This window comes from Prunus persica, chromosome G4 (assembly GCF_000346465.2).
Source record: "Prunus persica cultivar Lovell chromosome G4, Prunus_persica_NCBIv2, whole genome shotgun sequence".
Taxonomy (NCBI): domain Eukaryota; kingdom Viridiplantae; phylum Streptophyta; class Magnoliopsida; order Rosales; family Rosaceae; genus Prunus; species Prunus persica.
In genome coordinates this window covers 19,442,976-19,468,926 of record NC_034012.1, presented here as the reverse complement: position 1 = coordinate 19,468,926, position 25,951 = coordinate 19,442,976, and the positions used below count along the sequence as shown (strand labels likewise).

Here is a 25,951-nt window from a genome sequence, read left to right as displayed (position 1 = left end):
TCATATCTATTTGAGTCAGTATTAACAATTACAACATTTTTATATTAAAATTTACCAAACAGTTTTGATACTACTTTTTGTACTAACACTTTAAAAGAATTATTTACCAAACATGAAGTTGCTTTATTTTACAACTAATTATTTTTAAAGCACAGCAAAAGCAACTTTTTTTTTTAAGTGACAGCAATCCCAAACTAGCCATAAATTGCACACAAGATTTGTTATGTGTAAAATCTTCCCAGGGAAAAACCACGAGACCCGGACCAATAAGAATCAATACATTGGTTAGAAAGCAATATATAAGAGACTATTTCTACTTATCTCACTAGATTCGAGGAGGCAGCCAAACCCTACGCTCCTTTTCTACTACTTCAACCACGCAAACTTCATGAACTATCATCTCTTCCAAAACCAGCACAGAATTCTATGAGTTTGTCAATCGCCTTGAAGCATGAACTCACCTAGACTTGTCTTATTGAGAAGGCACATGTCACAACCTCAAGTGTAGAAGGATGATGGATGTGACAGCTTCAGTAGATTTCACATGGAACAATCTACTGAACTTGAATGATATGCACCATGAACTACTCAAAGATGTATGCAGAAAAACCTAGAAGTTCATGGAAGAAAAATCACTCAAAAAGCTACGGATGCACAAACCCTTTTTCGTTCGTGCACAATGGGAAAGAATTGGAGAAACAGGTTTTGTACTATAAAGCCCAGACTTAAATTTCAATCCAATGTACATTTAGAAATATGCATTAATTTAAGAATGAACATGTAGACATGCATAATGCATCTAAATAACCACTGAATATGAAAGAGGCTCTAAGTCTTACTTACCTTTCCTAAGGATAAGTAATGACTTAGAAACCTCAATGTAGCTTTGACTTCAACTTCGAGCTTTAACCTTCAAACCTTGAATTCCTGAACTTTGGCTGCTTATTTGTTCTTGGCCTGCTGAATCATCAGTGGATTGAAGACTTTCAGTATCCCTGTTGTCAATTCGGGAGTTCAGTGCCTAAGTTGCTCAATATGTGGAACATCATCTCATCTCGTTCAATTATGATCTTCCATTAAAATCCCTTCCTCATTATGTAAACATGACCTCAACCAGGCTTTGATCCCAAAACTGATAACGAGCAAAGAGGAATAGTATGTAGAAAGGCTCCTCTTTGTTTAAATTAGGTATTCTCATTGCTGTAAGTCTGGTAAGTGAGATCCATACGGATTTTATGAAACAAGAAGCGAAAATTGTAAAAAAAAAGATATAAACCACTAGCAGCATCACAGCAATACGGTTCTACGAATCACTCCTAGAGGCCTTGCAACACACCTAAGATTAGGTTGCACCACACAAACCTAGAGAGAAGCAAAACTGCTGCATCTTCATTCAATTGTCCAAAATCTTTGCTGAACGATTACAACAATGTAACTTAAGAGAAACCCTAGTTAAAAAAAGTAGTGAAATGCCCATAACTTTTTGTTTTTGATAAAAATACAAAAGGTACATTAGAATGTACAGCGCAGGGGACAAGATGTGCCCAAGACTTCAGCCAACTAAACAATCAACAAACCGAAGCCAATGGAAACAAAACTAATTAGCAACAGCCTCCCAAAAGGACCAGTCCTCCAAAATCTAAAGAAACTGAAGCCCACAAGGATGCCCAGAAGCGAACTCTCGGTAATCTTCATTGCTGCTGCGTACGATATGTCATCTATCTCAAGTATTTAAACCTTTTGTTCAATTCTAAAATCTCTACTTAAGTGTTTGTAACTGACTCTTACACTCCTGTCTGACTCTTCCTCCCATCTCCTTCAAGACCTCTCACCACCGTTAGACATGATTTGATTCAAGGCCTCAGAAAAAATAAATAACAAATTGATATCAAAGGCCAAATAACAGCTGTAAACACAAATGTGGCGGCAGCAGTGTAACATGGTTCAAGCAGTCATGGAAAATAAGTCTTTCTCAATCATACGTTACGGATTCAAAGAATAAACAATAACAAGAACAGAAATATACTTCAGTTTCTTTGCAGGCAGACAACGTTTACCAAGAAAACTTCATCTTCTTTTTTTCTCAAGAAATACCCCTAACTTAAATAACGTCAAAGACTCCAGTAGCAATTATCAATTGAACTTGGCGAGGCCCAACAAAATCCAAAGTATGCTCATCATCATCTAATGTATTTCAAATTCGGGATCGGATATTCAAACTCTCTTTGCTACAGCTCTGATAAACTTCTAAGGCTGCTTCCTCTTATATTCCTCATTGTGAAGATTTGAGGTCCTTCAGAGGAGGTCTTCTCTATGGTCCTTGGAACTTTGTTCTTTTAGGGCTTCAACTTCCATGGTAAGGGCCTTGCCCAAATATAATTAAGCCCAACTAGACAACCCATATCAACAAAAAAGCTCAGGGCCCTCTTTTTTCCAATCCAATTCCTCCACCACCACAAACCCCAGTTAGATTCAGTCATGATATACTGTTTAGTTATTGGAAGAACCCAAGTACTCTCTTTCCAATCCAGCAAACAGCTCCCAGACATCCCTTTTCCTTTTGGACATGAAAGAATACCAATGATAACTAAAGATGCAATCGCTTGATGGATCAAAAAAATGGGAAAGATGCAGTAGGCTAATGATGGGGCTGTTGGTTAAAATCCATATTATGAAACAATGCTAAGAAATGTGAGCTTACATTTCGTGCTTCTCTCAGAACCAGTGATTTTAGAAAGAAAGCACTGTAAAGAAAATGGAAACCAGTGTGGAATCAGAGGGAGAGAGAACGGTGGTGGCAAGTGATGGCTGAAAAGAGAGACCGAGAAAGGTGGCACAATGCCATGAAAGCAAGTTGGAAATAAAAGTCAGAAGAATAAGAAGATCATGGTATTGTGTTCCTGGTCAATAGAGTGCATACATGTTTATATTAGAAAACCAACAAATCACTTCTCCCTAGTATTATGCTCTACAAAGAACCAGCCCCAAATGAAGCCAACACAATGAGCCTTCAATTAAGACAATCCAACACTTACATTAAACAAATGTAACACATCGTCAACAGCCTATATCATTAACAAAGTAAGTTACGACACAAATGAAGTTGGTTAATATAAACTTATCCATTCAAATAAATTGCCAACTGCAAACTGCAACAAGAATATTATTTATTGACTTTAAAGTGAATTCACGTACATGGTACAACAAAAATAGAAACTTTGATCTTATTATTCAAACCATTTGCCATATATACAGGAGCATCATGTCCATTTACACCTCAAGTTTAAATAATAATAGTCGAAAAGGAAAGAAGTACCTGAGCTTTTTATGTGGTAGCTCTGAAACGCTTTACAGGGGCTTTAAGAGAAGATAGATACTTTGCATCTGCCTTGCCAATTCCATTGAAAAGATAACTGAAAGGTCGCATTTCTACATACTTGCCAGAACCAGGAAAAACCTTCAACTCATCATTTAACCAAACAACCCTTCCACCAGAAATGGTCACTTCAACCTTTCCCTGCGAAAATAGAACATTGTCACTTCAACCTTCCCAGAAAAAATGTAATATGAACTTTTAATGTCTGGCATACCATAAAAATGCCACATGAATGCACGCACAGTATTACACAGGCTTTGTACAAGCTCAATCCACACACACACGTATAAGAATGAAACTTTATGAATGCAAGTATATTTTGTTGTGTATGTACAAACTGGAGAAAAGTTTGAGGGGAAAATACCACACACGGGGGCAAAGAATAGAAGGATAATACAGGGAAGCATATAACTACAATAAAAAAGATATAACAATCCACAATCTTCCTTGGAACCTGTTGATTTTCCCATGAAAATACTGTGAATAGAACTTAAAAACCGTGAATCACATAATCACACCAAGAACACACGAGATTTATCATGGCTCACCGAATTCGTGCTACATCCATGTCAGTTTTCACTATGTAATGAGTGTTATATTTACATTGAGGCATGAGAGACTTTTGAGAGAGTGAATCCAAGAGAGTTCCGATGAGAGGGTGAGGATGGCCATTATATATGGAAGATAATGGGCTCTCCCCTTTTGGACGTCCTCAAGGAATAAAGTGAGGTCAAAACTATGGTACCAACCTTGTTGATTCACCAATAAAATACCAAGAATAATGGTAGCAGAAAAGAAACAAATCTATCTTTAGAACACCATTTAAATACGCTAAACATCCTTTTTTGAGAAAAAAGGGGCATAAATAAGCGAAAAATCCTTAGGCTAAAGGAAACATAGAATTTCGTAAAAAGAAAATAGCAAAATTCTAGTCGAATTGGAAAAACCTTAGGAAGTATCTATTCCTGCTACATCAAAATGTTGCATTTGAGAAGACCAACGTTCTTAATATTCAATATCTTTTTGAAGTGGTTGTTATTTGCAGTGATAGAATAAAATAGAAGACAAAGAGAAAAGTAGGCTGTCATGGTCATGTCCAATCATATAATGCATTAAAATGTAAAATAAAAGTGCATTAATGCCACCGATAATTCTTATATGCCTCAAATAGACTGAAAATTAGAAATATAAACAGAATAAACACGTGCTGCTTTGCATAAGTTAACCAGCCAATTCTTGAAATTAACATTGTATTCTCTTCTTATTTTGATGAATACGAGGCTGTCTAAATTTTGGCTAAAAACAGCCTAACTATATTAACTACTAAGTCAAGCAGCTTAGGTGTAATGTAAATCTGAATGAAGTGAATTGGATCGGAGCTTTTAGTGTAAATTGTTTAATTTAACTTTAGAAAAAAAAATATTAATTCGATATGTTAATAAAATCCACATATACATTTCATTATTCAAACATAAATAATAAATAAATAAAAGAGGGATTTGAACTTTGACATATTTACTATTATCTAAATAGATAATTTTCTTCAATATATTATGATTACCATGTAGATTTTGAAAGCTATAATTGCACTTTAGTGTTACTTAGTCTAGTCAATTGTCATGATTGCAGGAATTTTACACGAGATATCAAACTCCTACAGCAATTGTTTTACTTATTTTGACCCAACAATGGGACTTCAAAATTTTAATAATGCTCTTTTCAATTCTACCTACATGAATCTTTTTAATGAAGGAGAACTTATGTTAAAAAATAGTTTTTTGGCTACTAAAAGGAAGTATTAAATTAAAATCCACAATCCCAGATAAAACTAATTCCAAAATGACCAAGTCTAATTTTAAAGGCCATTTAGGCTGCTAGATACAGAATCAGTTCAATATCAAATTCGTTGTATCACATATGGGTTTGACATCAAACAATTTGTTTCAAATTGCATTTAATAGTATCCATTATCTGGGAATGCATTTAATACACACACATATAATATATGCCATTTCAGACACCTCATCTCATTTTTGTTTCTTGCTCAGATCAGATACCACAAATCCAAGTCAACACTTGACACACGTATCCATGTCAGTAGATCATAGCCACCAAGGTCTCCCCAAAGAGGGAGCAGTAGCTTCCTAATTCTAAAGTAATAACATACTATCTTATGGAAAAATAAAATCCTTTGTGTGACAAATATTACCTTCCCTCTCCATCCCTCGTAGACATTGGTATCAGATCTAGAGTGGTGGGACTTTGCACTTATTTCAAAGCTTGAGTTCGGATTGAGTATAATTATATCTGCATCCGAACCGGCACGAATTGCTCCCTTCCTCGGATATATATTGAAAATCCTAGCACTGAAAATTTTGTGGACGTTGAAATCATTTTAACGTACTTTAGGCAGCATAATGGGAATTTATAGTAAACACAATTCGCTGCAAGAATACCATTCGGTACTTGTCACCCGGACATAGTCAGTAACAGAAATTTGACCGGATTCCTGAAAGTAGGCACAGAAATTTAAAAAAATAAAAGATTATCCAAAACACTGATTCTAATTTAAGCTGCTTATTTAGGGGATGAGCAGGAATTTTATGGCCGCTTACCACCATTGTATCCCATACAAGATGCATCCTCTCCTCAATACCTAATTTCCAGTTGCCGTGTTAAGTATTAGAAACTGAAATTGTCATAGAAAACAGAGCATATATCTTAGTTGAACAATATCAAAGACCATTTCTGTGACTACCATTGACACCATTTGGAATTTTCTGGAAATCATCAATTCCAAGAGCTTTCTGTGTTGAGTTGAAGGTACAATGATCGGTTCCTACAAGCTGCACATTGCAAAATCTAGGTCAATCTATACTTTCTTAAAACAAATATGTTCACCATTAAGTTCAGGTAGCTAAATTACCCACACACAAAAAAAACAAAAGTTTAGGCAGCTGAATAGTATATATCCCCTCATGTTTGATCAAAATCTGGTTCTGAATACAATGTCAAGGGACAACCATAAACTTGTCTCCATTTACAATAACTCCTTAGTAGTTGTCCCCATCCTTTCAAAGCTATGAAAAACAAACAAAAGTTTAGGCAGCTGAATAGTATATGTCCCGTCATGTTTTATCAAAGTCTGGTTATGAATACAATGTCAATGGACAATCATAAACTTGTCTCATCATTTACAATAACTCCTTACTAGTTCTCCCCATCCTTTCAAAGCTATGAAATAAATCATTGCAGTACCAAAAAGCAATATGGACCAAATCAGATAATTCTTATATAATTCTTAAATAAGGTTGAATAAGAGAGACACCTGCAGAGTTCCCATTGAAAGAGCAGCTTGAAGGGCTTTGCCATGTCCTGCGGCCCTTATAGGGGGACTCATGACATACCTGAATTTTCAGAAGGCGGCTATGCTTAACATGGCTCTATTTGACTGACAGAACATTGAAAAAATTCAATAAAGAAGACTATAACAAAAAGTGCAGCCTCCTACTTAGCGGCAGTGATAAAGTCAGGATCCCAAAGCCAAGAATCATTCAGCACTAACCCAGAAACTACTGGTTCTCCAATAACCTTCAGCCCTGCAGTTTAAGAGAGTCATTTTTTTTCCCTTCCCAAAATGATAGGTAAAAAAGAAACAGGATACTGTCTGGAAAAATGTCTAGAGTTTATATGCCATCTTAATCAGCTTCATCTATCTTTATTAATACACGTATTTGTGGAAGTCTGTCCATAAGTTTCTTTTACAGTTTGTTCATTGTGTTCTTTCTATTAGCCTTCGTTTGAGCTTTTTGGTCTCTATGCTACCATGAATCAACACATATCAGAATTGACAATTATATAAGAAATTCTTTGCAGTTGCTAAAATGCACGCTGGCTGGGTATCATAAACTCTTGCAGCATATTCTTTGTGACGCCACTTCAACAAATCAAAATTTTTGGAAATTGGTACCTGTTTGTCATTGAATTAGGATACAAAATACAGGTGATATAGAGTCAGTCCACAGCACACTATGGAACCTTGGGAAAGGGTGGTTGAACATGATTCCGGCATGACCCGGTAATGTTAGAGAATGAATTTGTTGTATACCAAGACCAACTGCTGAAGCTATTTACTTAGGCAATTAATGTATAGTTCTGAGAAAAAAAGGAGAGTTTAATGCTTATTTACACAAATTGTAACTAAATAAACAAACCAATGAAATAGTAGAAATTCTAGTTATCAATAACAAGATAGTCCCCAATCGAAAAAAGAAAAAAACATAGTCCTGCTAAATTTATCAGCAGAGCAAGAAATGTAAAACACAAAGAACCTGATTTACGAGCTTTAGAAATTTCTTCCATAGCATCAATGCTCATCACGTGAACTACATAGAGGGGAGTGTTCACAAAACCTGCGAGTTTAATTGCTCGAGCAGTTGCTTCTCCTTCCAGCTGCATTGTTATTTAAGTTGAATCAGACATTGATCATATGCTCATTAACATACTTGCAAATAGCTATTAGATAATTTAAAGAACCACAGAACAAATATAACAAATGAATTTCCATTAATATGACATCAGCATAAAAAGATACCTGCCTAAATAATTGCATATTCATTACTAAAGGACCAAATTTTAGACAATCATTACTTTGCATGCAGCTGCAAAGGGGATCAGATTAGAAGCATGTATCCTACTTGTTGTAGTCTTTCTAAAACAGTGAGGGCCACAAAACCAAACTCTTTTACAAAAGTTCAACCTGATAACATGAAAACAGCATAACTGGATGGGCATCTTTCCTCAATCTCTAAGAAAGTTTTTAACTAGTTTTTCCAATATAGTAAGAACGAGAACATCTTCTTAGTTTCAAAGAAAGAAACAAGAGCCTCACCCAGAATTAGGATTGCTACCATATCTATGTCATGATTGCAGAAGAAAGTTTACCCATAAAAATACGGACTGATAAATAAAAATAAAATATTCATACCAGGTAGATATGGAATATAAAGTACTATTGAATTGTAAGATTAATAACTATTATGTTAAGGTTGCTACAAGGCAATGCATAGAGGCATTAAATATTACAGCATAACAAATGCGCATTTAATAATTACTAATTAATATCAAAGTTATGTTTGCATAATAGGAAGAAAAAAAAACCACGCTTTCATCTTATCCAAGTTATGTTTGCACCATGAATTTATTTCTATAATTACCACTGGGGGCCTTGAAAGAGCATGTCCCTCTGGACCAGTAATACCAAGTTCTATCATTCTTCTCTGTCCTTCATATACAGCATCTCCATTTTCTGCATGAACCATAGCTAACGCACCAAGAGACTTGCACTTTTTGAATGCTTGTAGCAGAAGCTCATCATTGATCATAAAAGACCCCTTGTATGCCATGAAAAACTTGAAAGAGTTTATACCTGAATTAAGTTCACAAATTGTAAATACAAATCAATTTCATAAAACTTAGCATGGCCAACAATTAAGCTCACTCAATAAAACCTGGAAATACATATGACTGACCTTTCTCATTGACCATTATTTCCATTTCTTTTGAAACAACTTCATCCCATTTTGTAATTGCCATATGGAAACCATAATCCATGCAGGACTTCTTAGACTTTTTTTCATAAGCTTCTAATCCTGACAATAAACTTCCATTAACTGGTATAACAAAGTCAATGTGCATTGTTGTTCCACCAGCTAACGCCGCAGCCTGACCACTGAAGAAATCATCAATGGTTCCTGAACCCATGAACTCCATGTCTAGGTGGGTATGAGGATCAATGCCTCCTGTTAATGTTAAACAAATTAAAGTTTAGAGAACACAGATTGGCCCCTAAAGAACGACAGTCATATTTCACTATTAGGGGATATTTAATAATGAAGAATAGAAATCCAAATACCAGTATACATAACAAGAAAAGCTTGAAACAACATGATAGACCCCAAAAGGTGAAGCCTGTGCAGAAAACAGTATTGGGACCTTTAAACATAAAACTTTTATTCATTGATGAGGACATCTTTGTCAAACCCATTAGGGTTTACAAACGAAAGAGATGGAAGAGGGAATTATTAATTAGTTTCCTAATTTATTTGTTAGTTCCTAGGTTCTCTAAGTTTTCCAGATTTCATTAGGATTTTTAGTTTTTCCAGATTTCAGTAGGATTTCTAAGTTTCCTATTTTATTTGGATTAGGATTTCTTTCCTAGAATAAGTTTAATTTTTCTTTTCACTCTAGGGTTAGATTATTATAAATACCCAGTCTATGTAATTCATTATGGAGTTGAGTTGTTGAGATATAAAGAAAAGCTTATTTTCCAGAGATTGGAGACTACTTGGTGTGAAGCCAAACCCCTGGAGTGATTCCAGACCAATCCCTTTTTGTTCTATTTTCTGTTTTCCATTGTTTTCGCTTCCACCAAACTACCTAAATACTCAATTCACCCATATCCTACATCATTCATGACTTGCACATTGTGTCCCTTATTATAGACTCCCCCGACTCCGAATAGTTAAAAGCTGTAGTAATCTATCACATAGGTGTCGTATGAAACTAACCTGGCATGACAAACTTTCCAGTGGCCTCAAGCACAGTGACATCATCACCAACCTGCCAATGGCAATTTTTTTAAAAAGACAGGGTGATATGGCATCAAATCAAGTAGAGCATAAAGAAATAAAAGATAATATAAAGAGTAAATAGGAGATAAAGAACTCAGCACAAATGAAAAGTGACTTAGATAGATAACATTCTCTACATCGCTCTGAGTAATTTAGATCAAGACCATTACACTTTCATTTCAATAAATATATACCCCCAAAATCGGATACAGAGCACTTCATTTTCTGTGATACTGCAAGTGCAATTACTATTTCATTCAAATTCATATAAGATTGATCTTCGGGAACCAAAGTTTTTCTCCAAATTCTAGAGTTAGTGGGGTTGTACTAATAATTTCATGATTTATGAGATTTTGGAAGAAGTATTGTATTCCATTCTCTAATTTTATGATATTGTAACTGAAAATAGTTTGAAAATCATCAGTTTTAATGTTCTCTCAAACACTAATTTACAGGAGAATGATTTGAGCGAACCAAAGATTGGTCATAAAAGTTGTCTATTATACATATATTTTGACATTGGCTTTATATAAGAAAAATCTCATTATATATACAAAAGTTAAAAGTCAACTTAAACTTAATTAATATATAGTGTGACTAGAGTTATAGTTTGTCCTTGTCAATTCTACATAAAAATGAATTTATCTATAGGTATCTCCTGGTCATAGACATCCATGCTTCCTAGACCACCATCTTAAGTTTATGCAAGAGATCAAAAATATCCATGATTATTTTACATAAAAGAAAAGGCAATTTCTTCTAAGAAAACAACTTTTTCAAAATCTTTAGTAGACAGGATACTCTGCCACAAGAATCAGGACTAATCTGCAAGCTTTGGAACCAGTGAGGTTTTACAAAAGACCAGACCATATAACTAACCACGTCTGCAGGCCTCATCCTCATCATGAAATGATTTTTTTGAAAATATCCTTTTGCCAAAGCATCCTCACTAATGCCAAAATCAACACCGCATACATTTCATCCACAAGAAAATCTCAATCACATCTTAGGCACTCCTTTTGCATGGATTTGATTGGAAAACCTCAGGATGAAACTCTTAATAAGAGCTGCCTTGCCCCTTATATACACTTCTATATTCTCTTTAACACAACATCAATTGGCAATCCAATATTAAAGCACATCGACAAAGAACTTAGAACATAGGGAGGAACCAACCTTGCACCAAAATTTAAATAATCTTTTCAACTACCTTCCATGACAAAACCTCTCTCAAATTTCTCCAAAAATAACAAGAGACTGAAAGGAAGAAAAGAGATAACCATATCCACTGTGCCTAAATACCACACCATAAAACTGATTGAGATGAATTTAAAAACTCATCCTATAATCACGTTTACGAATTGTATTATTAGTTGGAAAAGAAATGGGGACAGAGGATTGCATTGCTCCAGTAGTCCAGAACTAATAAAGAAACTAGTAGGAAACAGGTCCGCACGGATTGGAAAACTACAGAAAATGCAAAACCCACATCCTTCACTGCCCCTAAGGCCCCCAAAGTATCAAGCATATACATCAAACCTACCAATCTCAATATCCTATCTACAAGTTATAACTAGACCTCCAATATCAGCTTGTTACTTAAGAAGTTATGAGCCACTTCTAGTAACTAAAAACTAGAACCTCCACCCCATTTGCAGAGACAAAAATATTTGGAAAAAGAAAATAGTGGTTAAAGATTTAGAAAATCAATGACCAGCAAGCTCAACTACAACATACCAATGAAATTCATCCAATTTTTACAAAAATACCGAATAAAGAAAACAGAGACTGAAATATTGCACCTTAATATTAGGCCTAACAGCAACAATGATTCCATCCTCCACATAAACATCAGCGACCTCCATCTCATGAGCATTCACTACAGTTCCGCCTTTGATCAACAACTTGGTCGACGAAGACGAAGAAACGCCACACGACTCGCCATATCCAAATCCAGCATCGCAAAACTGACACACGTTGAAATAACAAAATAATCAAAAGACTAAGACTTTTTGTTTTTTATTTTGTTTTTCTCGGGAACCAAACAGAAAGTGGAGAGTGAATCGAGGAGTACCTGGCTTGATTCTGAGATGGAACAAAAGGCGAAGAGAAGAAGGATGAGAGATAACAGATGGAGGAGGCGTTGAGGACTGGAGCTGTACGCCATGGATTGGATGCTTGAAAAACTTTACTCCTTCACTTCAATCCTGGAAGTCTGGAAATGCGGGAGTGGATCTCTCTCTCTCTCTCTTGAAAGTCTCTTCTTGGCTTTGAGCGCCCTTTGGGGCTTTATACTTTTCAAATCTTTGGACTTTTCTTCTCTTTTTTTGGTCAACCTTTGGAGATTCTCTAAGGCTTTATAATTTGTGGGTGCTGCCCATCTCAACTGTTGTTTTGCTTTTCTCCAAACAACTCCACAAGGCTTTAGCTTTCCTCCCCTTCCCCAACATTTTCTCTTTTACCCTCTTTTTGGATGATGGAAAATAACTCAAAATTTAGCTAAAAAATCGGGAATTTAACGTGAGAAATTGACAATTCCCTTATTTGGCTACTTAAATGTGGAATTTATTAAATGACCGGCGTAATCGTGGAAATTTGGACATTAAATTCCTGAGTTTAATTTCCTCCAAAATGAGCGTTATTTCATAATTTCCATAGTGCCATTTACAAAATTCGACATACATAAATCCAAACACTGAAATCTTCAATTGCTAGAAATTGAAATGATGGAAATCTAACTTCTGTCATTTTAGAATTCTATGTAATTTTCAATTCATTCATCCTCATGGCATGTTTACTTATAAGTGATGGTAATAAAATGAAAATGAATGTGATAAATAAAGGATGAGAATCATATCAACAAGAACAACCTAGTTTATCCGATTCATGATTTTTGGACATTCGTATTAAATGATTCCTTATGTGTAACTAAACATAGGAAAAGTTGAGAAGGAAAATCATCCTTTTTCTTCTTATTCCCATTACTTGTAGGTAAATGTATCATAGTGTGTATGGTAGTTTCACCACTCGATTTGTTTTTAAATCATCCAATGATTAGGAATAGTTGACCGAGTTATCAGCTATCACATCCTATAGCAAGTTAGGAAGTAATCCACTAGCAAGAACTAAGAGAGAAAACCTAAGCTGAGAAAAGTTTCAATCGTTGTCCCCATTAGGGGTCGGTGGCCTCCATTTCTCCACTCTTCTCCTTTCTTCTCCTCCCCTCCTCCTCTCCAATATCATTTCCTCTCCGCCCCTTTCCCTCCCTTTCTCTCCCCACTCTCTTCCACCCCTCGCCCATCCCCTCAAGCTTTTCCCTGGCCCTCCTCCCCACCCTTCCCCTCATTGAGCCTTTTACCCTTTTTCTTGGTTCGACTTTGGTGCTTGGCCGCCTTGATTGAGTTTTTTGGTTGTTTGGTTGTCTTGGGGACGACGTGATGTCATATCAGCTTTTATTTTCTTGTTGTGTGTTGCAGTTTTTTGAGTTGTAATAAGTATATCAACTCTTTTTGAATTTTTTGCATGTTTGGAGTCTCTACTTGTAGGTTTTACTTGTGAGAGTTAAAGGGTTATAGTTCTAGTTTGTAGTTTTGTGCCTTGTGGCCTTTGCCTGATTTGTCTAGGCTTGTGGATTTTGTGCTCCAATTTATGTGGCTCTGTGTATAAGTGGGCCTACACCTTGTGTGCTTCGTGTTGTAGGTGGGCTCTTCCGTTTTTTTATAAACCCCTTGTGATTATTGTGTTGTAGGTGGACTCTTCCCTATTTGGTTCTTTGTATTTTGTATTGGCCTTTGTGGCTGACTGTCTTTATGCATGAATTATGAATGCAATCGCTACTACAAAAATGGAAAAAGACGACCGTAAAACGACGAAATACATAAATACCGTCGTTGTGTTTAGAAAGACGACGGTAATAAAAAACTGTCGTGGATAAGTAACTTAAACACCTCAAAAATCGAGATCCGTTGGGGTATTTTTAGAACACGACGCTTGAAACTTACAAAGTGCCGTCTTGTTAAACATGTTTTCTCCAGACATAAACTCTTAACCCCAAAAAACAACGACGGTAGGTATGAAGCTACCAACGTAGAAATTAAAGACGACGTTTTACCTAAACTGTCGCCTTGTTAACTGGTAGTTAACCACGACAAACTCTTCTTAATCAACGTTGTATAATTTTACAGGAATTCACGTCGGTAATCTCATAATCCGCGCCGTATTAATTTCATATACCATGACAGTAAAAATAAATTTCTCGACGTATGACGTCCTCATGTACTACGACGGTATTTATAACATTACTGTCGTATAGAGTTATAGCGAACTACGACACTAGTAGTGTAGATAACGACGTCTAAATGTAAAAATATCCACGTCGCTCTTTTACTATTTCAAGACGTATTAAGTTAGTACATGACAACGTTCTGTATAAATAAACGGTCGTGGTAAATGTAATTTACCAGTTCGTTACATTTACCACGACTGTTATTGTAGAATATAGCGTCGGGTTGTTTGTACCTAACCAAATCAGTTTAATTGACCCCCAAAAAAAAAAAAACCCCACGTCTGTTTTTTCACAATGAGCATTATAGGAATCCACGTCGTTAATTTCTAAATATCGTCGTCTCTATTTCCTTTATACGACTGTCGTTCTATGACTACCATCGTCTGAAATTTGTATTACTTTTTAAGATTTATTTTCTGGGTTTTGGTATCATACGACGGTAGATCAACAAAATAACAAGTATGTAGTAAAAACACGATGGTTTATATAAAAAACTGTTGACAGGACCCAACCCAAATTCCATTTTGGAATTTGCACAGAACCCTGTGCATGTCCAACACCTGGCAAGTGCCGGGCACACTTGACCAAATTGCCTTTCTAACTAAAACTCACAAATTCTTTTAAGGTTTGACTTCTGCCGAAAATTCAGTAGAGTCTCCCCTGTAAATTGCTCGTTTCCCAAAATTTTCACCTGTACAAAATGCAACTCATATATCCACAATCGTTCAGCATGCACAATGTTAGAATACACACAATCCAACAGTAATTCTGTGTGGCCTTAGGCCTTAAAGAAATCCTAGGGCAATATTAGAGCATGCTAATTAATTTAATTTACAAGTAGTATGGTTACAGTAGAATATCCTACATAATTGAAAAGGATGAGTGGTGGGTGATGATCGCCCGGTGGTGGTGCTCTGGTACACGGTTACTGACTGGGGGCCCAAAACATTAAAAGTGTGAGTGAACAAAAGAAATTTTTGCAAAATAGAATATCAACATACTAACCCCACTGTTAAAACATTTGAAAATTCATTTAATCCATATTCTATATTTGTACAAAAATCAAGCATGCATATTTATATACATATAACATATCATACATTCAATCAATTCATCACAACCATTTGAAAAGCATTGCAAAGTAATAATTCATTTCCACCTAGGTGTACCCATCATAAATCCGTCAATTCCATGATTATTTTCTATTTATTTCCCACATCATACCGTCAATTCCAAGTGTCAGATAAGTGACACATCCTCGCAGAACTCGGAAAACACAAAGTGAGCCGCATTCCTCTTCAAAACTCAGGAGACACTTGGTCAACCTGAGCCGCATTCCTCACTCCTCACGGTCTCGTATCTCTATGACTCGTGGGGCAACTGTCAAACGCGCGCTGACTCAACCGAAGGCAACTAGGATGTCCGTGGACATCATTATATCCGAAGGCAATAGTTTATTCGAAGGCAACATTTTGGGTACCTATGGTGGTTTAAAAACCTTTCCTGTAAAGTTATAATACTATTTCTCATTAAATCTTTAAATCATGTTATCATTTCCTTTTCTACTTTCCTAGCCATTCACATTTAAACACAAACAAAATTTTATAAAAGTATTTGAATTCAAACTAAATGCTTGGAAAGCAAAAACCATATATAATTCATTTATGATCAATTAATAAAACTTTTACTGCATAAAATTCATTTACAAAACAAAATTCTATTCACTGTGCGTTCGATATAGCCTGACCCTTCGAGGGTTCTTCCTGCGGGTTCAATGAAGCCCGAATACCTATTTAAGCGATTAAAATATTTAATTAATAAAATAGCTCAACCACAAATATTTAATCAAAACCCTGACCCCCAGCCTTAAAAGTGCGTGTACGTAACTTAAGAAAGTTCCTATGCCCATTTTCAACAGTTCTGACAGGTGGAACGGTCTAAAAAGACCCGAGATTAAATATACGATTAAATTCTCATATTGGTCAACCTGATTTCCCGTGGGGTCTATGACCTCTGATTAATAATCCGAAAGTTCCTATAGGTTTGGCAAAATTTACTAAACATGTCCTGCAAGTTTGGTCCAGATCGAGCAGTGGAAAATGAGGTAATGGAGACTTTCGGCTAGTGGAAAAATACTTATATTGCAAAAAATTGTTGATTCCTTCAATTTAAAAACTATATAATTGCCAAATGTTTCATTGTGATTTTATTCGTGTTTAACGTCACATTCTTATATTTTTTTAATTTTTTTTAGAAATAGAATTCATTCATAGAACGACACGAAACAGTGGCTTTATTAAAACCTTCCTGAAGGACAAGCTCCAGGGTATGAAAGAATACCACACATGTCATGGACTAACAAGAGAGTCTGAAACAGTCACGTAGGACCAAAGTCAACGGAAACAAAACTAATTAGCAACAGCCTCCCAAAAGGACCAGTCCTCAAAATCTAAAGAAACTGAAGCCCACAAGGATGCCCAAAGCGAACTCTCTGTAATCTTCATTGCTGCCGCGTACGATGTCATCTATCTCAAGTATTAAAAACCTTTTGTTCAATTCTAAAATCTCTACTCAAGTGTTTGTAACTGACTCTTACACTCCTGTCTAACTCTCTTCCTCCCATCTCCTTCAAGACCTCTCACCACCGTTAGACATGATTTTATTCAAGGCCCCATAAAAAATAAATAACAAATTGATATCAAAGGCCAAATAACAGCAGTAAACACGAATGTGGTGGCAGCAGTGTAACATGGTTCAAGCAGTCATGGAAAATAAGTCTTTCCCAATCATGCGTTACGGATACAAAGAATAAACAATAACAAGAACAGATATATACTTCAGTTTCTTTGCAGGCAGACAAAGTTTACCAAGAAAACTTCATCTTCTTTTTTTCCCAAGAAATACCCCTAACTTAAATAACGTTAAAGACTCCAGTAGTCCAAAGTACGCTCATCATCATCTACTGTATTTCAAATTTGGGATCAAATATTCGAACTCTTCCAATCCAATTCCTCCACCACCGCAAACCCCAGTTAGATTCAGTCATGACATACTGTTTAGTTATTGGAAGAACCCAAGTACTCTCTTTCAAATCCAGGAAACAGCTCCCAGACATCCCCTTTCCTTTTGGACATGAAAGAATACCGATGATAGCTAAAGATGCAAAAGCTTGATGGATCAAAAAAATGGGAAAGATGCAGTAGGCTAATGATGGGGCTGTTGGTTAAACTCCATATTATGAAACAATGCTACGAAATGCGAGCTTACATTTCGTGCTTCTCTCTGAACCAGTGATTTTAGGAAGAAAGCACTTTAAAGAAAATGGAAACCAGTGTCGAAACAGAGGGAGAGAGAACGGTGGTGGCAAGTGATGGCTGTAAAGAGAGACTGAGAAAGGTGGCGTGAGGGCAGCTGCATTGGTTCTTAGTAGCACAATGCCATGAAATCAAGTTGGAAATAAAAGTCAGAAGAATAAGAAGATCATGGTATTGTGTTCCTGGTCAATAGCATTATGCTCTACAAAGAACCAGCCTCAAATGAAGCCAACACAATGAGCCTTCAATTAAGGCAATCCAACACTTACATTAAACAAATGTAACACATCGTCAACAGCCTATATCATTAACAAAGTAAGTTATGACACAAGTGAAGTTGGTTAATATATATTTATCCATTCAAATAAATTGCCAACTGCAAACTGCAACAAGAATATTATTTATTGACTTTAAAGTGAATTCACATACATGGTAAAACAAAAAATAGAAACTTTGATCTTATTATTCAAACCATTTGCCATATATACAGGAGCATCATGTCCATTTTTACACCTCAAGTTTAAATAATAATAGTCGAAAAGGAAAGAAGTACCTGAGCTTTTTAAGTGGTGGCTCTAAAACGCTTTATAGGGGCTTTAAGAGAAGATAGATACTTTGCATCTGCCTTGCCAATTCCATTGAAAAGATAACTGAAGGGTCGCATTTCTACGTACTTGCCAGAACCAGGAAAAACCTTCAACTCATCATTTAACCAAACAACCCTTCCACCAGAAATGGTCACTTCAACCTTTCCCTGCGAAAATAGAACATTGTCACTTCAACCTTTCCCAGAAAAAATGTAATATGAACTTTTAATGTCTGGCATGCCATAAAAATGCCACATCAATGCATGCACAGTATTGCACAGGCTTTGTACAAGCTCAATCCACACACACACGTATAAGAATGAAACTTTATGAATGCAAGTATATTTTGTTGTGTATGTACAAACTGGAGAGAAGTTTGAGGGAAAAATACCACACACGGGGGCAAAGAATTAGAAAGATGATACAGGGAAGCATATAACTACAATTAAAAAGATATAACAATCCACAATCTTCCTTAGAACCTGTTGATTTTCCCATGAAAATACTGTGAATAGAACTCAAAAACCGTGAATCACATAATCACACCAAGAACACACGAGATTTATCATGGTTCACTGAATTCGTGCTACATCCACGTCTGTTTTCAGCATGTAATGAGTGTTATATTTACATTGAGGCATGAGAGACTTTTGAGAGAGTGAATCGAAGAGAGTTGCGATGAGAGGGTGAGGAGGGCCATTATATATGGAATATAATGGTTCTCCTCTTTTGGTCTTCCTCAAGGAATAAAGTGAGGCCAAAACTATGGTACCAACCTTGTTGATTCACCAATAAAATACCAAGAATAATGGTAGCAGAAAAGAACAAAATTCTATGGAGCAACCAAATCTATCTTCAAAACACCATTTAAATACGCTAAACATCCTTTTTTGAGAAAAACTGGCGAAAAATCCTTAGGAATACACACACATATAATATATGTCATTTCAGACACCTCATCTCATTTTTGTTTTTTCTCAGCCATGTCTGTAGATCACAGCCACCAAGGTGTCCCCAAAGAGGGAGCAGTAGCTTCCTAATTGTAAAGTAATATCATACTATCTTATGGAAAAAAAAAATCCTTTATGTGACAAATATTACCTTCCCTCTCCATCCCTCGAAGACATTGGTATCAGATCTAGAGTGGTGGGACTTTGCACTTATTTCAAAGCTTGAGTTCGGATTGAGTATAATTATATCTGCATCAGAACCGGCACGAATTGCTCCCTTCCTCGGATATATATTGAAAATCCTAGCACTGAAAATTTTGTGGACGTTGAAATCATTTTAACGTACTTTAGGCAGCATAATGGGAATTTATAGTAAACACAATTCGCTGCAAGAATACCATTCAGTGCTTGTCACCCGGACATAGTCAGTAACAGAAATTTGACCGGATTCCTGAAAGTATGCACAGAAATTAAAAGTCATAAAAGATTATCCAAAACACTGATTCTAATTTAAGCTGCTTATTTAAGGGATGAGCAGGAATTTTATGGCAGCTTACCACCATTGTATCCCATACAAGATGCATCCTCTCCTCAATACCTAATTTCCAGTTGCCGTGTTAAGTATTAGAAACTGAAATTGGCATAGAAAACAGATAATATATCTTAGTTGAACAATATCAAAGACCATTTCTGTGACTACCATTGACACCATTTGGAATTTTCCGGAAATCATCAATTCCAAGAGCTTTCTGCGTTGAGTTGAAAGGACAATGATCGGTTCCTACAAGCTGCACATTGCAAAATCTAAGTCAATTTCTACTTTCTTAAAACAAATTTGTTCACTATTAAGTTCAGGTAGCTAAATTATAGGCACAAAAAAAAAAAAAACAAAAGTTTAGGCAGCTGAATAATATATCCCATCATGTTTGATCAAAATCTGGTTCTGAATACAATGTCAAGGGAAACCCATAAACTTGTCTCTTCATTTACAATAACTCCTTACTAGTTCCCCCCATCCTTTCAAAACTTTGAAGTAAATCATTGCAGTACCAAGAAGCAATGTGGACCAAATCAGATAATTCTTATATAAGGTTGAATAAGAGAGACACCTGCAGAATTCCCATTGAAAGAGCAGCTTGAAGGGCTTTGCCATGTCTTGCGGCCCTTATAGGGGGACTCATGACATACCTGAATTTTCAGAAGACGGCTTTGCTTAACATAGCTCTATTTGATCGAACATCAAAAAATTCAATAAAGAAGAATATAATAAAGAGTGCAGACTCCTACTTGGCGGCAGTGATAAAGTCAGGATCCCAAACCCAAGAATCATTCAGCACTAACCCAGAAACTACTGGTTCTCCAATAACCTTCTGCCCTGCAGTTTCAGAGAGTTTTTTTTTTTTTCCCCTTTTCAAAATGATAAAAAAGAAACAGGATACTGTGTCTGGAAATATGTCTACAGTTTATATGCCATCTTAATCAGCTTCATCTATCTTTATTAATACATGTATTTGTGGAAGTCTGTCTATAAGTTTTTTTTTTCTTTTTCTTTTCCAGCTTGTTCATTGTGTTCTTTCTATTAGCCTTCATTTGAGCTTTTTGGTCTCTAGGCTACCATGAAACGGCACATATCAGAATTGACAATTGGATAAGAAATTCTTTGCAGTTGCTAAAATGCACTCTGGCTGGGTATAATAAACTCTTGCAGCATATTCTTTATGACACCACTTCAACAAATCAATTATTTTGGAACTTGGTACCTGTTTGTCATTGATTTAGGATACAAAATACAGGTGATACAGAGTCAGTCCACATCACATTATGGAACTTTGGGAAAGGGTGGTTGAACATGATTTCGACATGACACGGTAATGTTAGAGAATGAAGTCGTTGTATATGAAGACCAACTGCCGAAGCTATTTACTTAGGCAATTAATGTAAAGTTTTGAGAATAAAGGAGAGTTTAGTGCTTACTTACACAAATTGTAACTAAACAAACAAACCAATGAAATAGTAGAAATTCTAGTTATCAAAAACAAGATAGTCCCCAATCGAAAAAAGAAAAAATATAGTCCTGCTGACCAATAAATTTACCAGCAGAGAAAGAAATGTAAAACACAAAGAACCTGATTTGCGAGCTTTAGAAATTTCTTCCATAGCATCAATGCTCATCACGTGAACTACATAGAGGGGAGTGTTCATGAAACCTGCAAGTTTAATTGCTCGAGCAGTTGCTTCTCCTTCCAGCTGCATTGTTATTTAAGTTGGATCAGACATTGATCATATGCTCATTAACATACTTGCAAATAACTATTAGATAATTTAAAGAACAACAGAACAAATATAACAAATGAATTTCCATTAATATGACTTCAGCATAAAAAGATATGTGCTTAAATAATTGCATATTCATTACGAAAGGACCAATTTTTAGACAATCATTACTTTGCATTCAGCTGGAAAGGGGATCAGATTAGAAGCATGTATCCTACTTCTTGTAGTCTTTCTAAAACAGTAAAGGCCACAAAACCAAATTCTTTTACAAAAGTTCAACCTGATAACATGAAAACAGCATAACTGGATGGGCATCTTTCCTCAATCTCTAAGAAAGTTTTTAACTAGTTTTTCCAATATAGTTAGAACGAGAACATCTTCTTAGTTTCAAAGAAAGAAACAAGAGCCTCACCCAGAATTAGGATTGCTACCATATCTATGTCATGATTGCAGAAGAAAGTTTGCCGTTAAAAATAGGGACTGATAAATAAAAATAAAATATTCATACCAGGTAGATATGGAATATAAAGTACTATTGAATTGTAAGATTAATAACAGCATTAAATATTACTGCATAACAAATGCTCTATGTGAAGGGAGATGATGCACATTTAATAATTACTAATTAATATCAAAGTTATGTTTGCACAATAGGAAAAAAAAAAAAAAAAAAAAAAAACCACACTTTCATGTTATCCAAGTTATGTTTGCACCATGAATCTATTTCTATAATTACCACTGGGGGCCTTGAAAGAGCATGTCCCTCTGGACCAGTAATACCAAGTTCTATCATTCTTCTCTGTCCTTCATATGCAGCATCTCCATTTTCTGCATGAACCATAGCTAACGCACCAAGAGACTTGCACTTTTTGAATCCTTGTAGCAGAAGCTCATCATTGATCATAAGAGCCCCCTTGTATGCCATGAAAAACTTGAAAGAATTTATACCTGAATTAAGTTTACAAATTGTAAATACAAATAAATTTCATAAAAATTAGCACGGCCAACAATTAAGCTCACTCAATAAAACCTGGAAATACATATGACTAACCTTTCTCATTGACCATTATTTCCATTTCTTTTGAAACAACTTCATCCCATTTTGTAATTGCCATATGGAAACCATAATCCATGCAGGACTTCTTAGACTTTTTTTCATAAGCTTCTAATCCTGACAATAAACTTCCATTAACTGGTATAACAAAGTCAATGTGCATTGTTGTTCCACCAGCTAACGCTGCAGCCTGACCACTGAAGAAATCATCAATGGTTTCTGAACCCATGAACTCAAAGTCTAGGTGGGTATGAGGATCAATGCCTCCTGTTAATGTTAAACAAATTAAAGTTCAGAGAACACAGATTGGCCCTAAAGAATGACTGTCAAATTTCACTATTAGGGGATATTTAATAATGAAGAATAGGAATCCAAATACCAGTAGCTTGAAACAACATGACAGACCCCAAAAGGTGAAGCCTGTGCGGAAAACAGTATTGGGAGCTTTAAACATAAAACTTTTATTCCTGACTTGCACATTGTGTCCCTTGTTATAGACTCCCCCGACTCCGAATAGTTAAAATCTGTAGTAATCTATCACATAGGTGTAGTACGAAACTAACCTGGCATGACAAACTTTCCAGTGGCATCAAGCACAGTGACATCATCACCAACCTGCCAATGGCATTTTTTTTAAGAAGACGGGGTAATATGACATCAAATCAAGTAGAGCATAAAGAAATAAAACATAATATAAAGAGAAAATAGGAGATAAAGAACTCAGCACAAATGAAAAGTGATTTAGATAGATAACATTCTCTACATCGCTCTGAGTAATATAGATCAAGACCATTACGCTTTCATTTCATTAAATATATACCCCCAAAATCGGATAACATACAGAGCCCTTCATTTTCTGTGATATTGCAAGGGCAATTACTATTTCATTCAAATTCATATAAGATTGATCTTCGGCAACCAAAGTTTTTCTCCAAATTCTAGAGTTAGTGGGGTTGTACTAATAATGTCATGATTTATGAGATTTTGGAAGAAGTATTGTATTCCATTCTCTAATTTTATGATATCGTAACTGAAAATAGTTTGAAAATCATCAGTTTTAATGTTCTCTCAAACACTAATTTACAGGAGAATGAATTTGTCTATAGGTATCTCCTGGTCATGCACATCCATGCTTCCTAGACCACCATCTTAAGTTTATGCAAGAAATAAAAAATATCAGTGATCATTTTACAACTTTTCCAAAATCTTTAGTAGACAGGATACTCTGCCACAAGCATCAGGACTAATCTGCAAGCTTTGGAACCAGTGAGGTTTTAGAATAGACCAGACCATATAACTAACCACGTCTGCAGCCTCTTCCTCATCATGAAATGATTCTTTTGAAAATATGCTTTTGCCAAATCATCCTCCCTAATGCCAAAATCAACACCACATACATTTCATCCACAAGGAAATCTCAATCACATCCTAGGCACTCCTTTTGCATGGATTTGATTGGAAAACCTCAGGATGAAACTCTTAATAAGAGCTGCCTTGTCCCTTATATACACTTCTATATTCTCTTTAACACCACATCAATTGGCAATCCAATATTAGAGCACATCGACAAAAAACTTAGAACATACGGAGGAACTAACCTTACACCGAAAATTTAAATAATCTTTTCCACTACCTTCCATGACAAAACCAGCTCTCAAATTTCTCCAAAAATAACAAGACTGAAAGGAAGAAAAGAGATAACCATATCCACTGTGCCTAAATCCCACGCCATAAAACTGATTGAGATGAATTTACTCTAAAAACTCATCCTATAATCAGTCGGAAAAGAAACGGGGACAGAGGATTGCATTGATCCAGTAGTCCAGAACTAATAAAGAAACTAGTTGGAAACAGGTCCGCAGAAGGATTGGAAAACTAGCAGAAAATGCAAAACCCACATCCTTCACTGCACGTAAAGCCCCCAAAGTATCAAGCATATACATCAAACCTACCAATCTCAATATCCTATCTACAAGTTATAACTAGACCTCCAGTATCAGCTTGCTACTTAAGAAGTTACGAGCCACTTCTAGTAACTAAAACTAGAACCTCCACCCCATTTGCAGAAACGAAAATATTTGGAAAAAGAAACAAAGAAAACAGAGTTTGAAATATTGTACCTTAATATTAGGCCTAACAGCAACAATGATTCCATCCTCCACATAAACATCAGCGACCTCCATCTCATGAGCATTCACTACAGTTCCGCCTTTGATCAACAACTTGGTCGACGAAGACGAAGAAACGCCACATGTTGACTCGCCATATCCAATTCCAGCATCGCAAAACTGACACACGTTGAAATAACAAAATAATCAAAACACTCTTAAAAGACTTTTTGTTTTTTATATTGTTTTTCTCGGGAACCATACAGAAAGTGGAGAGTGAATCGAGGAGTGCCTGGCTTGATTCTGCGATGGTACAAAAGGCGAAGAGAAGAAGGATGAGTGATAACAGATGGAGAAGGCGTTGAGGACTGGAGCTGGACGCCATGGTTTGGATGCTTGAAAAACTTCACTCCTTCACTTCAAAATTCAATCTCACCATACCATAAATGAGTTGCCATTACCATATGAAGTAACAATTTGTGGCTGTGATGGAAGAGAAATTATAGAATTTTAGTGACGATAATGTTTATTTTTCCTTTTTTATATCCACTTATATCATAACATCTATACAAGAGGAATAGTATCTTTACGCCATGTGTGGTATGACGTTTTCTTGCTCGCTATTGACCTTAACTTGGTGGATAATACTTGGGTCCTAACTAGTCAACTTAACGACTCCAGTTAAAACTAGACATGTGTTACAATATAAGTTTTATAAAAAAAAGAGTAACCAAACACTATGTTATCTAGTTAATCCTCAAGAGCTGACCAAGCTGCCATTGCAAGGGAAAAAAAAGGATTGCAAAATGGGCATCTAGTAAAATATACGTGTAAAAAATAAAAATGTAAGTTGTGCGTATAATAAAGAGGCGTAAGGAGGTGTAGGTGCACCTTTCCTCGTCTGAAAATGCATTGGAGATGTAGAAATTTGCCCCTCCTCAAAGAGGCTGTTTTGTTGCTGCTGTGCGAGATCTTGAATATTTACCTTAGATTGTTGAGCTCGATCTCACGATCATGTTGGAGAAAACGGTTCGTCAATTGGACCTCTACAACCAAAGTTATAGATTTTAGAAGATTTTGACATTTTTTCACTTAAGTTGCAGACACCAGTCGAAGAAGATGACTCGACGTGTTTGTAGTTAGAATGCTGTGCTTCTCAACTTGCATTCCTTTTTAATATGGTACACTATCAAGGCGACATGTGTCAAATTTTAACTAAATCAACTTCAAGAATTCATTAAAAATTCAAATATGCTTCGAAAAATTCATCGAAAAATACTCCAAACTCATAATCACATGTACTTTTATCTCATGACTTCCAAATCACATATACTTTGAGTTAGATTAATTAGTATTGATTTTGGTTAGATT

General features: G+C 35.8%; 2 protein-coding genes across 4 annotated transcripts; both read right to left on the bottom strand.

The window, feature by feature from the left end:
* Positions 3,136-12,351, bottom strand: LOC18780627 (dihydropyrimidinase). Of its 2 annotated transcripts, none has more exons than XM_020561211.1 (13): positions 12,083-12,351; positions 11,811-11,975; positions 9,946-9,997; positions 8,908-9,177; positions 8,593-8,804; positions 7,708-7,828; positions 6,888-6,975; positions 6,705-6,783; positions 6,120-6,222; positions 5,992-6,032; positions 5,833-5,885; positions 5,586-5,742; positions 3,136-3,517 (listed from the first exon to the last, which is right to left on the bottom strand). In XM_020561211.1, exons 1-13 carry the CDS (start codon positions 12,173-12,175, stop codon positions 3,326-3,328), a joined length of 1,626 nt encoding a protein of 541 aa, XP_020416800.1. In that variant the 5' UTR covers positions 12,176-12,351; the 3' UTR covers positions 3,136-3,325. The 2 variants fall into 2 exon arrangements, with proteins under 2 accessions (XP_020416800.1, XP_007213812.1); XM_007213750.2 differs by having other exon boundaries at positions 6,135-6,222; positions 12,083-12,348.
* On the bottom strand, positions 14,968-25,083 carry LOC18778568 (dihydropyrimidinase). 2 transcript variants are annotated; one of them, XM_020561212.1, is made up of 14 exons: positions 24,873-25,082; positions 24,593-24,760; positions 23,036-23,087; positions 22,470-22,739; positions 22,155-22,366; positions 21,271-21,391; positions 20,432-20,519; positions 20,254-20,332; positions 19,845-19,932; positions 19,702-19,742; positions 19,543-19,595; positions 19,296-19,452; positions 18,161-18,361; positions 14,968-15,225 (listed from the first exon to the last, which is right to left on the bottom strand). In XM_020561212.1, exons 1-13 carry the CDS (start codon positions 24,963-24,965, stop codon positions 18,170-18,172), a joined length of 1,614 nt encoding a protein of 537 aa, XP_020416801.1. In that variant the 5' UTR covers positions 24,966-25,082; the 3' UTR covers positions 14,968-15,225; positions 18,161-18,169. The 2 variants fall into 2 exon arrangements, with proteins under 2 accessions (XP_020416801.1, XP_020416802.1); XM_020561213.1 differs by lacking the exon at positions 14,968-15,225 and adding an exon at positions 16,610-16,928 and having other exon boundaries at positions 24,873-25,083.

Bases quoted from the DNA above. Each gene is read 5' to 3' on its own strand.
- LOC18780627 (XM_020561211.1), bottom strand. From the start codon at position 12,175: ATGGCGTACAGCTCCAGTCCTCAACGCCTCCTCCATCTGTTATCTCTC. The intron at 8,805-8,907 runs GTCAGTCATATG...AACTTAATTCAG, and splicing joins AATAATGGTCAATGAGAAAG to GTATAAACTCTTTCAAGTTT. The intron at 6,784-6,887 runs GTAGGAGGCTGC...CTGAAAATTCAG, and splicing joins GACTTTATCACTGCCGCTAA to GTATGTCATGAGTCCCCCTA.
- LOC18778568 (XM_020561213.1), bottom strand. From the start codon at position 24,965: ATGGCGTCCAGCTCCAGTCCTCAACGCCTTCTCCATCTGTTATCACTC. The intron at 22,367-22,469 runs GTTAGTCATATG...AACTTAATTCAG, and splicing joins AATAATGGTCAATGAGAAAG to GTATAAATTCTTTCAAGTTT. The intron at 20,520-21,270 runs GTTCTTTGTGTT...CTGAAACTGCAG, and splicing joins TTCTAAAGCTCGCAAATCAG to GGCAGAAGGTTATTGGAGAA.